At 38.6% G+C, this 17,500-nt stretch overlaps 1 protein-coding gene across 1 annotated transcript in view; it reads right to left on the reverse strand.

The window, feature by feature from the left end:
* The window catches only part of LOC137967430 (uncharacterized), a 17,471-nt gene extending 720 nt beyond the window's left edge, over positions 1-16,751 (reverse strand). Inside the window, exons 1-8 of the mRNA XM_068813952.1 lie at positions 16,164-16,751; positions 11,487-11,674; positions 10,536-10,775; positions 9,363-9,581; positions 8,220-8,354; positions 7,607-7,731; positions 4,125-4,233; positions 289-361 (exon numbers count right to left, since the gene is read on the reverse strand). Of these exons, the coding sequence (XP_068670053.1) occupies positions 289-361; positions 4,125-4,233; positions 7,607-7,731; positions 8,220-8,354; positions 9,363-9,581; positions 10,536-10,775; positions 11,487-11,674; positions 16,164-16,439 (1,365 nt within the window). The 5' untranslated portion in view covers positions 16,440-16,751. The remainder of the gene's footprint in view (positions 1-288; positions 362-4,124; positions 4,234-7,606; positions 7,732-8,219; positions 8,355-9,362; positions 9,582-10,535; positions 10,776-11,486; positions 11,675-16,163) is intronic.
* Between the last annotated feature and the right edge of the window lie 749 nt (positions 16,752-17,500).

Consider the following 17,500-nt stretch of genomic DNA (forward strand, 5'->3'; position numbering starts at 1 on the left):
TGTCGGTCAACATTAAAAACAGCTTCCTATAAGTGCGATATTTGTGTGGGACCAAGCCGGTTGGCTCATTTAAATGAGGTCACGCACCAGCAACGCAGATTCCTAGACAGCAAAACTTTTCCCTCAACTATCGTAAGGAGATACAATGTTGCATCTGGCGAGTAAGGATGGGTACCCTTTGCCGGTCTCATGGCGCGCTTCGATTACAGAAAGGTTGGAAGAACATCATCCTCAAAACCGGTTAACAAGCGGTGATTATCTATTAATTTCTACGATCTACAAACTTACCAGTAAGACTAGAAATGGAGCAACACTTGCTCCGCTCTGATCAAAAACCGCCATGCTGCCCATACCAACGTTCCTTCAAAACACAATAAACAGAAAAAGATTTACAACATACGCAAGAACAACTTCTTACACTTTGTAGGCATGGAAAGCGCAAACTTATATTTTGAAGTGACGGTTTTAACTTAAAATAAACTCCTCGAGGCCAAAGCGTGTCAAAGAGTAGTAGACTTCCTGCATCATTAATTCAGGGTCGTTCATCCCAATCATACTAGTCACACTGGGATACTTCGCTCACGATGTCGAGGGTGACGGAGATGTGAAAATCAAAAGTTTTAATCGACTTAGTAATCATGGTATATGAGCTACTATTATATACTCAACAAAGTATCGCGTTTCTGATTGGTTAATGACGAATGCATAAATAGATTCTAGAGAGCAAAACAGGTTATAAAGTTGCTATGGACACAGCTATTGAGTAATAACTAGACGCTCCGTGAGCGTAAACTGGGTTGCCTTTGATACGTGTTTGTCCTCCTCAAATGTTCGTACTCATTCCCAAACACCAAAACAAATTATCAGTCCGGAAACGAAACACTATTTTTAAAAATAGCTTCTTGTTTGTAAAAAATTGTTGCATAAATAACATTTGGTAAAGAGCGTAAAAATTCACCTAAATGCGCAGTAGATAAGCGTAAAGAAATATTGCTGCCTTCCCAAATTAACTTCATTTTACACCAGAATGACCAAACACCACGAATTCTTGTCATCGTTATAAACACTGCGCTCGCATCAATTTCAACCCACGTATGCAAATTAGTTCATATTTACAAAACCTTCCTATTTCATTCTGTGCGTGCAAACAAGCAACACACTCCGTGTCAAAAAGCATACGCAACTAATTAAATTTCTCACCGGAGTTCAGGATTAAATCCTTTTCATTTTTCTTGGATAATGAAGCATAAAACAGACAACACACTTTCTTTCAAAGAATTCTTAACTGTCAAGAATTAGCCACATTTCCCATTATATTTTTTTTAGGCTGAAGACTGTGCAGAGTTGAGTGCAAATGACTGTACATAGCCAGACAACTGAGATCGGACTTGAATGAACACAGATGCATTCAAGGTGTTCGATTCCTTGAATCAGTTTGTTAAACCCATATCCAACCAGACAAAGTTAACACAGAATTTGCCACTTGATTTCAGTGTTGTACATAACAGCACAGTCAATAAAAATATTTAGAAATACAGATCACTGCTCGACGGCTGATCGAAAGATGCAATTATAATGAGCTCCTGTCGTAGCCTGGGTAGATGGCAATATTGTTGGCGCGAGAGGCAAATGCCGCGCAGAGAATGGGGATGGGCGCTATGAAATACCGCCTGCCCGAAAACTATGGGTTTTTTTTTTAATATCTTGGTAACTGAGCAGACGGAAATTCCTGATTGGTTGATATCAAGAACCCGTCAATCAAATGTTACTTGAGACCTTCGTCAAGTTTGTCCCTTCTGTGAAGGAAAATCAGTAACGTCGACCATCAATGGCAGTATATCAAAAGCTCTTGCTTATCCAAACATTAAAAAAGAACGGGAAATTTTGCTCAAGAAGAGTAGGAGTCGGCTGCGAAGGCGGAGTTGCTTTCCGGCACAGATGTTATGGTTATTCTACCCACACTTGATATACACGATCTTCACTTCGCCGAAGGAATAAATATTGTCAACAAAAACGTTGCTTGTGATCGTTTTGCAGATACTGCGGTCGACAGAGCAAGAGAAATTTTCGCCTTCAATTTACTCTCTGATGAATCTGAAACATTACAGTCCTTATAGGCACCTTTGAGGGACAATATCCATAATGGACACCAAATTTCAGCTTACTTGAGTAGTTTAATAGGATACTTAATCGACATTCCGCTAGAGAGTTCTTGGCTTGAGGTGTGATGATTCTCTCGGTTGCATCGTCGATCGGTGGTGGTTCATTCACTCTCTCCCTTGATTTAACCATCTTTCGGTCGATATTCGAAAGGGTGTTTTTTAATAATCTCCGGATTGCAATTTCAGATTACATCCACATAATCTACAGCAATCGTTCGCGGATTTACTTGACAGTCTTTCTCATTTTACTGGCTTCTTTGATGTATCTACCCTTTCCATGCTTTGCAAATTAACATCTGTGTTTACTATCTTCCGTGCATGCTGCTCATTTGTTTTGCGCCAAATTATTGACACTTGTAATATACAACTTGGTGTCGCATTACAGCTTTACTCTGATTGGCTGTCCGTCATTGGATTCAAAGTTCTCCGGCAGGCGGTATTTTACAGCGCCCATCCCCATTCTCCGCGCAAACAATACCGTCAGCTACGCAAGCTACTCCTTTCGAAGTCCATTATTCGTCGCTTTGATGATTCCAGATGTTCATTTTTCACCGCTTGTTTTGTTTATCGAATTGTCGTTCCATTCTTGAGCTCCATAAGGGTGCATTTTGTTAAAAGATCCAATAAACACCATTCGCCTTACATCGACTTCGCCGCCATTGCAGATTAATTAAATATTTTATTCTGTCTAACTTCACTATAAGACATTACGATAAAATATTAAACATGGTTACAAATCGGTTTAAAAAAGGTCTAAAATTAGGTTATCCATGGGTGGTATTGACACCTCTAGTTTTCGCAGTCATTTCTCTATTCTTAAGAAATGCCCAACTAAGTTTGATTGTCTTTTGTATGAAATGTTTTTCATTAAGGAACTTAAGCCTTCACTCAATACTCAAGAGGACTCCATTCGAGCTGAGCTCTTTACTTGATTGTGTCTCTAGGGTAAACAGCATAACTTCACGCATTAATTTTACTATATATTCGAGTTCGTTTTTATTTTCATTGCTTGATAATGACGTAAGTCGAAACGTCGCATTTTAGACCTTTTTTTAACCGTTTTTTAATGATGTTTAATATTTTATCGCAATGTTTTATAGAGAAGTTATAGACAAAATCTCTTCTATTGTGTCTACCGGATAAAATCTAAGCCTTTTTACTACCCTCCGAAACCTACCACAGACTAATGCAGAAGACTCTAGAGACAAGGACGATACTTAGCAAGGGAGTGAAAGGAAGGACACTATTGCGCAACCTTTCCGATTTCCGACACAGGAACAAACGAGGAAATGCGACGCAGATTTCGACTGGATTGCCACATGGCAACCCAGTAAATGAAAAATCGTAAGAACTTGCTCGCGCATTTCGTGATTTATGGCCACTCGTGATGCTTTGAAAGTTCTCTAATTGATTGATTTTGAGAACTTTCAAAACATCACTCGTGCCCATAAATCACGAAATGCAGGGATGACGCAGTAGTGAGAGCACTCGCCTCCCACCCTCCTGGTTCTCTTCTCTGCACCGAGAGGTTTTTCCCCGGGTACTCCGGTTTCCCCTCTCCCCAAAAACCAACATTTCACTTGATTTGCGTTGATTGTTGATTTCAGTTTACAGTGTCCCCAATTAGTGCTCCAGGGTTAGAACGACGAGACACTTAAATAAAATTTCTTTCCTTTCCTTTCCTATACATATTCCATTCTCTGCAAATATGGTAGGCGTACGCGTCGGCTCAAAACGAAAAGGAGATAAGATGGTCTCTTCTTCTGGGGCATTTTTAATGAAACAGTTATTCCACTCCAGTTTGTTGGATATGAGATGATCAATTATTTTTTAAGCGAGTCTTTTTTTTTTGCTGATGTTATCGATGAAGTTGTTCACACTGAATTCAAATTGCGATCTTTCAACGGATCCATTGTCCCGCTGGCTAGAAATGCGACATGAGCATTTAAATTCTCTACAAACCTGATCACAGTTGGAAGAAGTTCGACTGAGAACACATAAATTGTACTAAAAGATGCGTTGATGAAGAATTTTCCAAGCACTGCCAAAAAGATACGCACCGCCTCAGCACCTAAAAGTGTCAAGGGAAGAAAACTCGTATTAACTATTAAATAACAGACTGTAATGATACTGGGCAACCGAGAACAAGGGTTTCAAAAGCGTGCCTATTATCAGGGACACCCAACGACGGTGTTCCGCAAAATAGGTGTTCCGGATGTGTGTATCTGCTGGCTGGAAAAAGACGGTACACGTATTGGGAAGTCGCTGGGAAAAAGATTTTAGTTGTGCTGGCAAATTGTTTTCAATCTGCTCGCGCTTCCGCCTCTCTAAGGACAAAAAAATAATTGTGAGGGTTATTTGTAGTCTATGTACCCTTCGCTTCTGCCCCTTCCCCACCCCCACTGAAGGGTAAATGCGAAGCCTGTTGCCACGCCCATTTTGGCCCGGCCCTGCTGCTAGACGGAATTTCTGGTCTGCTTCTGCTGGGAGTGCGGAACAGATGAACAACTTCCCAGCAGGTAGAGAAATTGCTCCAAAATGGCTAGTTTTTGATTTATTTTATGGCCATGTTAGCTTTTGTTGAATTTTGAAAAAATGGCTTGTTGGGTGCCCCTGAATCATGGCAGGTAAAAGCGTCGCATGGCAGGTAAAAGCGTCGCATGTAAAAGCGTCAGGGAAGATAACTTACAACATTTCGAAACTTTTTAGGGATAGGCCAGGAGAGGGGGGGGGTTGTATTTTTTGGCTGGCTAAATTCCAACACCACTATGGAACAGACGTATTTTGGCAGGCCATTCCCGTCTACCTTTCCAATGCCATAGAGCGAAAAAGGGCACTCTATATAATCTACCCAATCTCGACCCCAGAGCTCTTCTCTTGACTGAGGGAGAGAAGAGCGCTGGGAAACCCTGAAACAAAGTGTTTTCTCATTGGTTTTCGTGACGAACAATCAAAAGCGTCTCTAATTGGTGCATTCATGTTAGCACGAGGAGTGAGCAGGCGCCGTAAGGTTCAAATAGCCAATTTTTGGCTATAAGAACATGTTCTCCTACATAGCGATTCCCAGAGCCTTGGGTCGACCCGAGGCTCTGGTAACGAGAATGATAATCTACCCTGAATCGCCAGCAGGGGCCCAGTTAGGTGAATTAGATAGCTTGGACAATAGAAAAGACTACTTGTGTAACAAATATATGACTCAAATGAAGTCTCCTAGCCATACTTTACATCATCTGTTACCTAGTCCACTCCTGAATGAGCCTAAGTAAAATCTAAGGCGTAACTCGCAAAAACACCTTTTTAAGAATACTATAGCTTGTAGGACGAAGAGAGCGGAGAACTTCTTCACGTTTAGATATTTCAATTAGTGTTATTAATTGATGATTCTATTATTATTATTATTATTATTGTAATTATTAGATGTTAATTTTATTAGTACTAGTATTACACTTGTAAATCCTAGCTCGTTAATTCAGTTTTTTTTTACTGCAAGAGAGTTCTTAATAAACTACTATCTATTGCTTAACTTCTTGACGGGAATCTTCTGAAAGCATTGAGAGTTTCCTCTTTTCTCTCTCAAACCTTTGTTTGGTCTAAGTCAGGTCACCTAAATCGAGGACAAGGGCATTTATGGGCGAATGAAACTTCATACAGTGTTTTTGGGGCGTAGAACTGTTGTTAAGGCCTGGCCAAACGCTCGCAACATTTCAACGCAACATCATGCAACATTGTTGGGCACAACATGTTGCGTACGTTTGGCCACCCTATTGCGATATGTTGCGTGCGTTTGGCCAGTCCATTTAACACACGTCGCAACTTCATGCAACAATGTTGCAAGATGTTGCGTTGAAATGTTGCGAGCGTTTGGCCAGGCCTTAAAATTACACTGAAAAGTAATCACATTGAAAGTAATCACGTAGATTATTGAGAATAATCGGAAGAAACCTGTACGCCGAATGCATATCTTCAAAGGTATTTCCGAAAAAAAAAAATTTAAAAAGAAAGAGCGAAAAGGAGAACTTGTTTGCAGCTTATTTGGTTGACGTGTCCGTATAATTAATAGTAATCATAACAATTGTTATGTAATCATAGTAATTTAGTTGACGCGTTCGTATAATTAGTAATCATAGTTCGTAAAGGCTGTCAAAAGAAGAAAAACACTTATTTAAGAAAACACTCTGGAGGTAAATGATTACTGAAACATAATGTCTGAGCTATACATCGTTTAAATAAATATTAAGACAGCGGTGGAAGAAAAGGTTGGTGAAAGGTAAACCGTGCCATGTGTAAGTGTACAAGCAATTGTAAGAAATTGTAAGTAGTGCTTTGTAATGAAATAGAAATAATAATAAAAAAATAAAATAAATAAAAATTGTACAAAAGAGGGGAGGGCTGGGGATGAGGAAGTCTGGGTCATGAAAAGCAGGGAGAAAGAGCCTTGCAAAAGTCACCAGGGTATTCAACAGTTACTTACTTTGAATTGCTGTTGTAGTGACACTATGCGAGAAGGATAATTGCAATAAGAACAAGTTCAGGAGGTGCATTGAGGAAGCCAGTCAAGGGTTCAAGTCCTGTTCAGTATGGTTGGCTGTTTGTTGCAAAATTCAACAAATTTATGCATATTCGTATGCAACAATCTATATTGATTCAACTTCAACAAAAATATTTTCATTCAACAAGACATATTTATTAAACTCTGCGCATGTTCCCGGACATCGATAAATTCTTATTCAACAAAGTGCCACCTCCCTACCCCCCTGGCCTTATAATAATAATACTATAACAATAATAATAATAATAATAATACCAACTTTATTCATTCAATACAATGAAAGGGAGAGATACCAGAGGTTATCCCTATACGAGGGTATCCGCCCAGATGTTATTGATCCAGAGTCAATTTTGATGAGGGAGGAAAACTGCTTTACCTGGAGAAAAACCCTTGGAGTCAGATTGAGATTGACTGAAACTCTGCCCACATGTGACCTCAAGGCCAGGGTTGAACCTGGGTCGCAGAGGTGGGAGGCACAGTTGATAACCACTAAGTCACCCTGACTCCACTCAGCCTTATTAAAGATGAAGCAATAGGCCGAGTTTGATATATCAATATTCAGGCTTTTTTCAGGCTCCATTGTAACTGCTAAATGTGCTCTCGACTGTAATGATCACTCTCGCTTAAAGTTTAAAAAAGTGCAGTTCAAAGTAGATGTCTTTCATATATTTGACAATCATTCTTTCACTTATACAGAATTTAGTATGAGCTAACAACTAACCAGGGGCCCGTTTCTCGAAGTCCCGAAACTTTACAGGCCATTTTCGGTTTGAGTTCCGTTCAAGCCTGAAAAATTTCAGGCTTTTTTTAACACTCCTTAAGTTGCTCTTAACTGTGATGCTTTATAGTCAGTTAAGAGTAAACAGCTACAGGTGTCTGTGTGTGTGTGCTGTACCTTTGTCTGCACCAGAAGAGGGAATGATCGTGGAATAAATAAGACAGAAAACTGCTGCCAAAACCAGGCAAAGAATCAATGCTCTCTTTCTCCCGTAGAAATTGTTAAAGAAAATCCTTCTCTCCCTGAAAAACAACAAAAAATATTGAGAACATTAAACTTATAACGATGGCAGACGGAAATGAGGATGGTAATGTTGACATTTATGCTGCTGCCGATGATGATGATGATTGTAGTGTGCCTTCCACTCTTGTATGTTGCATTAATCAGTGGTGCGTGACAGAAAATCTGACATTGAGAAGACGTGATTTTTTTTGTGTGTGTTCAGTGTGTTGAGTTTTGGTTCAAGTGATCGATGTCTACAGGTGGCAAACAACCCAGTGTACAGTGTAGTAACAAACCAGTGCCATAAGAATGTCACTTGTGGACATAATTATAGTGATAGTAATGATGGTAAAGGTATTGTGGCAATCGAAATTGAAACTCAAGGGATTAGCTACTTGTTGGGCTCTTCCAATATTGACACACCTGCAAGAACATGGATAAATCTGGCTGTAATAGGGAGGACTCAATACTTTGAGTTTAACTGAATTGACCTTATTTCGATAATTACCAACTCATGAACCAAATCGCAAAGAAATTACTTGGAATATCTATGACGGTGGTAAGGAAAAAGTTTAGGTACAAACTTCCACCCAACACTCCAACACTCAGCAGGACTCCATAATACACCATGGAATTTGTAAACCTGTAGAAAAAAGGAATATTGTTTAAAAATTGTGTTTTATTATAATATATAATAGACAATTCCATCCTATTATGTTGCTAAAATGATGTTTATATCAAGTCTTGAGTTTTCTGCCAAAAATTATGAAAAAAGTGTATGAATTTGTCACAATCAGTTGCAATGGTGGATTTATAACAAAATTTGATGCTGCCTCAGCTACTGGGGTACATTATTTTAAAAAAAGATGAAAATGTGGAAAGTCAGAAAGAATGTAAAAGTCAGCCAATATCGTTTTCCTTATCATACAAATGGAAAAGGTACAGGTGTTTGCTAAATGCTTAGACCTTTCAGTATGATTGGATAAGGGTTTAAAACTGTGGGTACCACTCACATCAGCTTTCAATGTTTATAAACTCAGTGGGACATTTACAGTGCAACGTGCCTTACCGTGGCCACCTAACAAAGCTTTTTACAAATTGTCCGACAATCAGGATGTGTGAATTTGATTGACAGTCACTCCTCCTTGCAAAGTTGACAAGTTGTAAGTTGAACACTGTTGCATGGGTTGTTGAGTTGACGTATTTACACGTAAATTGTCAAATGTGAAAGTTTGTTGGGTGGCCACAATAAGGCGCATTGCACTTTAAGACCCCACACATGTATTGTTGGCAATGGATGTGTTAGTTGATCCCCTTTCAAATATCATGACATCTCAAGCTACAGTGAAATCCATAGTAGCATCTCTCAGATCACGCACCTCCTATAATTGGCCAACAGGCTGAATTCCAGAGAATGGCACTCTTGACTCACAGTGTGTTCAAATGATTTGATTTTACAACCCTTGTTTTACTGCAACTAACTAGACGTTTGTACTCTTTGTTCTTTTCCAGCTCATATGATTTGATACAAAAAATTATATTTATTGCAGGCCACAAAATACAGTACAGGTCAGCTATTAAACTTACAGGCAGTAATGCAATATGTTGATTAACCAAGTTCTTTCTAAAATTTAGCCACTCCAAAACTTACCAAGTAAACCAAAGTATTAGTGTCTTAACAAGCTGTTGTCTAGTACGAACCAGATCCAGAATGCCACCCTCATGTACAGTTTCTACCTTGCTTTCCAGGTCAAGAAGTTTGTCATCAGATAGCTTGGCCTTATTTACTTTAGCAATTGACAAAAACACCTTCCGGGCTTCTTTGCCTTTGTTATGAACAAGCAGCCATCGACAGGACTCAGGAACCCACCTTGAAAAATCAAGAGAAGCATTTACTGACAGTTCCAGCAAATGTCAACCACACAGCTGCACAGCTGGACAATCCTTGAGATTTTTCAGGCTTTTTTGCTTCCTTATCTGGGAGGTCCATGCCCTTTGAAAGTCTTTTAACATCTGATGTTCAAATATACAGCTAATAAATAATGGAATAAACATATGTTACCGTACTTGCCAGCTGAGAGGTCTCTATAGCAAAGCGAAGGTCACAGTTTTTCACTATATGGACCGACCCTTAGCTGGTAAATAACTTCTTTTTTTTTTCCTCTCTCCCTTCCTCTCTAAAATCACGTTTTTTATTGTTGACTAGCACCATGCTTGATAGCAAATGTTAAGTATTAAAGTGACTTACAAACTGAATGTTTCAAAGAGAAATATTTTTACTTGAATTCTATTTCCAAACCTCTTGTCTAATAAAAGGTAACTTCTGTATGTAAAAAAAATGGAAATTAAGGTCATCACACAAGCTCACACAACCAAGGCTAGGATTCCAGCCCCCGTGAGCGGGCCGGATGAGAAAATTCCGCCCTGTGATTCCCAGAACAAATCAGATTGCAGCAGTATTTGTTGAATTCTGCCCACTCACGCACTGAGAAAAAATAAAGAGTATTATTATTATATTTTCTTTTGCATTGCTGATAACAATCTTGCTTATTGTTAAAAGTCAGGTAAAAAAGTCAAACTGGATCAACTCGGATTGCTCACCTCGGATCGACAAAAAAAAAAAGATTAAGCCTTCAAGAAATCACCCCAGCCGTAATCTTTAAGCTAACTTTGGAGAAATTGGGGCAAACATAGAATAGTTCTGGTTTAGAAAACCCTTTTATACTCAATCCAAGTTGAGCAATCTGAGTTGATGTACCTACCACATTGATTAAACTTCATTTGATTTCTAAGACTGCAAAAGGTGAAGGAGGACCACACTAACCACCAAAAAAGCAGCAGAGGAAATGCGGGTGCTGATATCACAATAGACAGAATTCTCCAGTCCCGCACTCCATATGCTAATCCACTCAGCACCATAAGAGAACTTGCGTAAAACATCCACACAAGGGTCCCTGCAATACCACGATGCTTAGGTCCGACAAACTCTGTCGTCAGAACATATAGTGTAATGTAAACACCACCTTGAAAGAAACCTGTGATCCCTCGAAGAGACAGGAACAACCTGAGAGGTAAAGGAAGATAATACAATGTTGCTTCAGCCATAATTTCCTGGTTTCTCCGTGGGAAAGTTGTTTGAAGTTAGCCCTCCCCCATACCCTCTCTATTAGAAAAAAAACCCTCTCCCCTTCCAAATCTTTGCCCCAGAATTTGAGGTAGGTACCTTGATGTTGTCAAAAAAACACAAAATGGAATCGTCACTGGCATCTTCACATTACTAAACAACGAAACAGCAAAACGAACCACCAAAACACCATGTATGACCCCACCATACATTGAATACTAACCGACAAAGGTTGGATTTGAGATTAAACATCGTTTTAGGCCTAATTATAAAAAGTTATTGCTCCTATAATCTCAGTGTTAATCTGAATCCTAATCTTAACCTCAATGAATTAGGAGCAATAATGTTTCAGGTCTAATTAGGCCTAAAACGATATTTACATGCTGTAATCTCAAATCCAACCTTTGTCGGTTAGTATTCAGTGTATGGTGGGGTCATACATGGTGTTTTAGTGTTTTGTTTTGCTGTTTCAGCATTTCAGTGTTTCAGTGTCTCGCTGTTTTGTGGTTTAGTAATGCCCCATCTTCACAGTGGTTGTCAAACTCATCATCGTTACACTCACTGCAAACCTTTGCTCCAGTTACCCATATCCACACGATGTAAAAATAATTAAGAAAACCACTATTATTAATTTGTAAATAGAGCTTTTACCATAAAACAGATACAAAGGAGCTTGCAAAAGATGCAGAAACAACACAAAATACTGCCGGAAACAGGAGGCGTTTGCGACCAAACTTGTCTGACAGTCTGCCAATAATGAATGCTCCAGGAATCCAACCAATAAACAGAATTGATTGAGATAAACTGGCATAGTATTCTTTTCCACATATTAGGTTCCACTGGAAAGAGAAAATAAGTCAATGTAATCATAAAAGTTCATCTTTACGTTCACACATTAAATTTTTGGTCAGCTATATATATGAGGTTACTTTAATTATTAACAATGAACACATTCAGATGCTCAACTTTTGATAGACCTACTAACGAATCAATATATTGCAACACTATCTTATAAAGTGTCACATTAAGGTGGCTTAATTACTACAGTTTTCTGAAGAAAAAGATCAAGATTTTGAAATCTGTGAAATTAAAGCAACAGGATGTCTCTTCTGAAGTGTTGACATCACTACAATTGATGTAAATTATAATTTTACCTAAAAAATAAATGCAGATCAGGGGAAAATGCTAAATCAGTTCAGTTCAGTTTTTATTTAGCCGCAATACGTTACCAAGTTTAATAAAAAAAAAAGAAATTATTACATGGCAAGGGAGCCCAGAAGAAACCATGGAGCTTATAGGACCTGGGCCCCCTCGTTACATAAAAGAATAGAAATCAGAAAGAGCTTACATGGATTCATGGACTACAGAGACTGCTTAATTAATTAAATTACCATTACACATAACAAGATATTTTCCTTATTTTACACTAGTAACAAGAACAAGAAGGGGAAGACATCAGAATCTGATTAATAACACGACAAGAAATACGTTTTAAGACTGAAAATAATATAATGAATGAGCATTTCGAATGTCAGAGCATAACTTATTGAAGAAGACTGGGCCTTGGTAAATGATGGAAAATTTCCTTCTATTAGTACGGCAAAATGGGATATAGAATCGGTTAGAACCACGAGTATTATAGTTATGAACCTGATTCATACGTAAAAAAATTGCTAAAAGAGGGAGGAAGTAAGTTATTATTATAAGAATACATAAGTTTACCTAGGTGCAAAGAATAAATATCTACATACTTAAGGCATTTTAAATCTCTAAATATTGGATCAGTATGCACATCAAAAGGCTTCTTATTAACAATTCTAACAATACGCTTTTGTAGCAAAAAAAGACGATTAAGGTTAGTAGGGTATGTTGAACCCCAAACTATAATACAATATTGAAAATAAGGGTAAACTAACGAATAATACTACGTTTTCAAGGCAAGCTTAGTAAGACAAGGACTTGATCTACCAATAATACCAATAGATCTAGCAATTTTGCAAGCAATATGTGAGATATGTGGTTTCCATGAAAGGTTTCCATCCAAAATAACACCAAGAAAAGTAACTTCCTTAACGCGGGTCATGTTGTGACCATTAATTTCAATATTTAAATCAAATTCTTCTCTTCTTTGCCTTGGTTTGAAGATTACATAGTTTGATTTCTTAACATTTAGAGACAACTTATTTGCTTTAAACCAGTCAGATAACTCAAGCATTTCAAAATTTATAGTCTGGATAAGTCTGGATATCATTATGTGAGAAAAATAGATTTGTACCATCAGCAAATAAGACAAGGTCATAAAGATTCGAAAGATGACATAAAGGACCAAGGTCTGACCCCTGAGGTACACCACACAAGATTTCCTTATAAGAGGATGAAATGCCATTGAATTCAACATACTGTAACCTGTTGCAAAGATAGCTCTTGACCAAATCAAGGGCCAGTCCACAGATCCCATAATGCTCAAGTTTACCAAGTAGAATACTGTGATTAACAGTATCAAAAGCTTTAGATAAGTCAAGAAATAGTGACCAAGCTCCTGGATGGGGACTGGAAACTAGACACTTCAAAGGCCTTTTGCTCAAAACCTAGCCGTACGACCAGGGTCAAAATTTTGGGAATTAATAAACAATATGAAGACAACAACATTTTTTTAAAAGATCTATCAGACAGTTTTTCAGTTATTATCAAAATAGACGAAAATCAATGTTTTTGCCATTTGCAAAAAACCTGTCTCACAGATTTAACTAAGGAAATACTAAAACTTTAAGGTGGAGTCGTATGGCTAGCTTTTGAGAAAGTATAGTTTCCAGTCCCCCCCCCCCCCTTCCTCCAGGAGTTCGGTCACTATATTTAGCATTTCCCCTGATTTCCATTTATTTTTTTAGGTAAAATTACATTTTACATCAATTGCAGTGACTTACACTTCGGAAGAGACATCCCGTTGCTTTAATTTCACAGATATCAAAATGTTGATCTTTTTCTTCTGAAACTGTACTAGTAAGTCACCTTATTAAGTCCCTTTGTTTATGTCTTTCAGATCCTAACAGTACTATGCCTTGTTTTCAAAATACCAAACCAATGATAATTATACAACTTGGGAGAAGATCTAAGATTTGAACTAATGTGTTTTAAGTCACATTAGCAGTCCATGACTCTTTCTCTCACCGTGCCAGCATTGTCTAATGGAGCTGCCCAACATCCCACTTAAAAGCTATGCCAAGTTATTAAATATTCAAGGCAAATCAGCCTGGAAGTTTTCAAAGTACATAGATCAAATTTTAGTTGGTTCCAACTCAACAATGACCAATAACAATATTAAAGAATTTCTATATTTTAAATATATCCTTATTATTGTGTCTAGAGGTACTGGTATTATACAAATTAATGTAATTCAGCAATGTATAAAAATTTTATTCATGTTGGCCAGCAAGCATAAAAATGCTCTGGTTTAGTGTTTTGAGGGCTCTTAAACCAAGGACAGTACGCCTCCAAAACAACAGTTTAGGCCGCCAAAGATGGACGAGCAAGAGAAAAAAGACTTAGAAGACTGCTTTCCGAAGGCTAGCAGGAACGCAGCAAAGTGGGCGTTTAAGGTTTTCTCCAAGTGGTAGATATCAAGGAAGAACAAAGACCCTTCACAAGAGCCATGTTCCATCAAGGTCGACTTAGCTAAAAATTATAGACCTCTTTACAGTTGTGTGCTTAGTCACCTGGCCTTTAAATGAAAGTAAGGCTGGTGTTGACCTTGTTATGATACAAACCTCCCTCCTTTTCTTATGTTATTGATGTTGTTAATTTTCATGCTAATTAGTAAGAATTTACATATTAAGAAAAGCGAGGTTTCCATCAAAACAAGGTCAACTCCAGTCTCACTTTCATTCATAGGCACACAACTGTAAAATGGACAATTCTGAGACATTGGATTTACCGGTAAACAATGAGAACATGAATGTTGAGAGCTTGAACTTCTGGCTGATGAAGCATTACATAATGCCACTGGTGATATTATATTATGCTTCATGGTCATTTGCATTCCATTGTTCATCTATTTACCCCGCTATTTCCCTGGGGCTATGTTCAAATCCCTCCCCGAGCTTTGGGTGTCTTGAAAACATAGACCCTAAGACCCATGAGACCCTAAGACTCGAAAACGAAGAAAGTAACCCCAAAACCCTCAATTTGGCTAACCCTGGGCCTAAAAACCAACTTTCGGCCTAGTTACGCCTAGGGTTAGCCAAATTAATGGTTTTGGGTTACTTTCTTTGTTTTCGAGTCTTAGGGGTTTCAGGGGTCTTTGTTTTCAAGACACCCCCTGGGTTTTTAGTTTGTTGGGTGAATTACTTGGTACATGTATAACAACTTACTTACGATTGGTCAAAATGGTTAATCAAATTTCTATTTGTAAGTAACTTTGTATTTATTATTTCATTCATTGATCAGGGATGTCGCTAAGCGCTGGCTGCCGGTGAAAATCGCCGCTTGAGAAAGGTGTGATCGTTGGTTGTTAAGATCTGCTTTTCCTGCATATTCAGTAAACCATGAAAAAATACCATTGAATTAAGTTGGCACCGTCCTTACTAGTAAGAAGGGAGAGGTAAGTCATCAACTTTCACAATCCTTAAATTAATTTTAGTTATCTTGGAAAACATACTAAAAGACCAGCTTTTTAAACCAGGCAGATGGCAGTTTCACACTTTTTGGGTCCGAGAAGTTAATTAGCGGCACTTTAGGAGATACAGGTCCCAGGAGTCCTGTCAAAGGGTGTAGACATTTAGCGATAGGAGGGGGACATTGGGGGTTGCCCAATACCGCATTTCCACACCAAACTTTGGCAGATACCATGCACATTCAGAAACAGTTAAATACCGAACTGAAATTAATATGTTCTATATTTTCTTCCCCGTGTTGCTCTGTGTGCCTGGATTACCTTTGTCACTACAGCAAACGAATCGCGTCTCTCACCACGGAGGAAAGTTGCAGAGTTTCCATTTCCCCCTTCAGCAACCGGAAGTCTGATAATTCCGTGATGTAATTTCTGCACCGAATACCGTGAACCAAAACAGAACCGCTTTCCGTAGGGTTTGATCGCACCGCAATTTCGAACTTTTCAGACTACAATTTCCGAAAATACCACGCTAAAAATTAACGGATACCGCATTTCCGCAGACCCTAATGTCTCCCTCGGATTAACTTGCGATCTGGCGTACTTTTCTTTAAACAGGGCGGAAAAAGGTACCTTTTCGCACCATGTCTAAGGAAAAGTACGCCTGATCGCAGGTTACCCTCGGATAGGACTACGCCACCTCCGTTACAATAGAAACCCACCTCCGTTACAATAGAAGTGAACTCTGTCGTAAATTCCCAGTCTTCCGAACTCATGTTACATCTAGCTTTATAATAGTAATCATCCGCACTGATCGTTCCGTTTCGAGTGCAAACCGTACTGTTTTGGGTGCACCGCCATGTTGGTTCGCCTCCAATGAAAACCATAGATACTGTTTGAAAAGTTAGCATAAAAACGATAAGTCCCAGAAGTAAAACATTACGCTTTTGAAAGAATCGAAAGCTTCCTATTTCGTCCAAGAGTTCGTCTGTATCCATGGCTTTGGGACCTTGTGTGGCTTCAATGAGCAGAGCGGATCCTGTGACAACCACCCTTGGAAATTGCGAGGATGATTCGCCCAAGCACTCCACGACCTGGTATCACTGATTCGTTCAATAAGAGTCGATTATTAACCAATTTATGGTGTCGTCTGTGTCTTGAAAACAAAGGCCGCTAAGGGGACGGAGACCCTAAGACTCGAAACAATCATTGAGAAATCATTGATGAATGATGGTTATTTAACTAGTGAAAGAGATATCGAATGTCTCCTGTAATCAAGCATAAGGATCTTAGTGGCTCATCTTTCCTCTAGATCCGGAGACGAGGGTAAGCTCTTCCCCGGTCCCCGCCACTCCCACCCTAATACATTTTAAGCTTCTCTTAGTTACGTTTTTGGTTTTTGGCGTTTTTGGTTTATTGTCCAGTGATCGGTTCAGTATTGTAGCACTGTTAAATAAACTCATTTTGCCCAAACTGTCGTGTCGTCTCAGTAACGTGGGTTGGTTTTCACTTTCCCTCATATATCTTTATCTACCTTCAATTACGTTCAATTACCTTCAATTACCGCCATCTACCTTCATCTACCTTCAATCACGTTCATTTACCGTCATATCCTTCATTCATGTTCATTTACCTTATTATACCTTCATTCACTTCCAAATGACTTTCATTCACGTTCAATTACCTTCATCTACCTTCAATCGACCCTTCAATCACGTTCATTTACCTTCAATCACCGGCAGGTACAAAACACAGCTGCAGGTAACAAGGCAGAGGTCACAGGTCATTGTGTTACCATAACAGAAAGTATCCTAAACATTCATAAAAGCTAACCTTAGGCCTAATTAGGTCTAACAAAAGTTTTTAGGCCTAAGGTTAGCTTTTATGAATGTTTAGAATACTTTCTGTATTGGTAAAATAATGACCTGTGACATGTGACCTGTGTTTTGTACCTGCCGTTCATTAACGTTCATTTACCTTGAGATACCTTCATTTACATTCATTCACGTTCATTTGCATTCATTTACCTTCATTCGCATTCATCAGTTTACCTTAATAT

This window comes from Montipora foliosa, chromosome 8 (genome assembly GCF_036669935.1).
Source record: "Montipora foliosa isolate CH-2021 chromosome 8, ASM3666993v2, whole genome shotgun sequence".
Lineage (NCBI taxonomy): Eukaryota > Metazoa > Cnidaria > Anthozoa > Scleractinia > Acroporidae > Montipora > Montipora foliosa.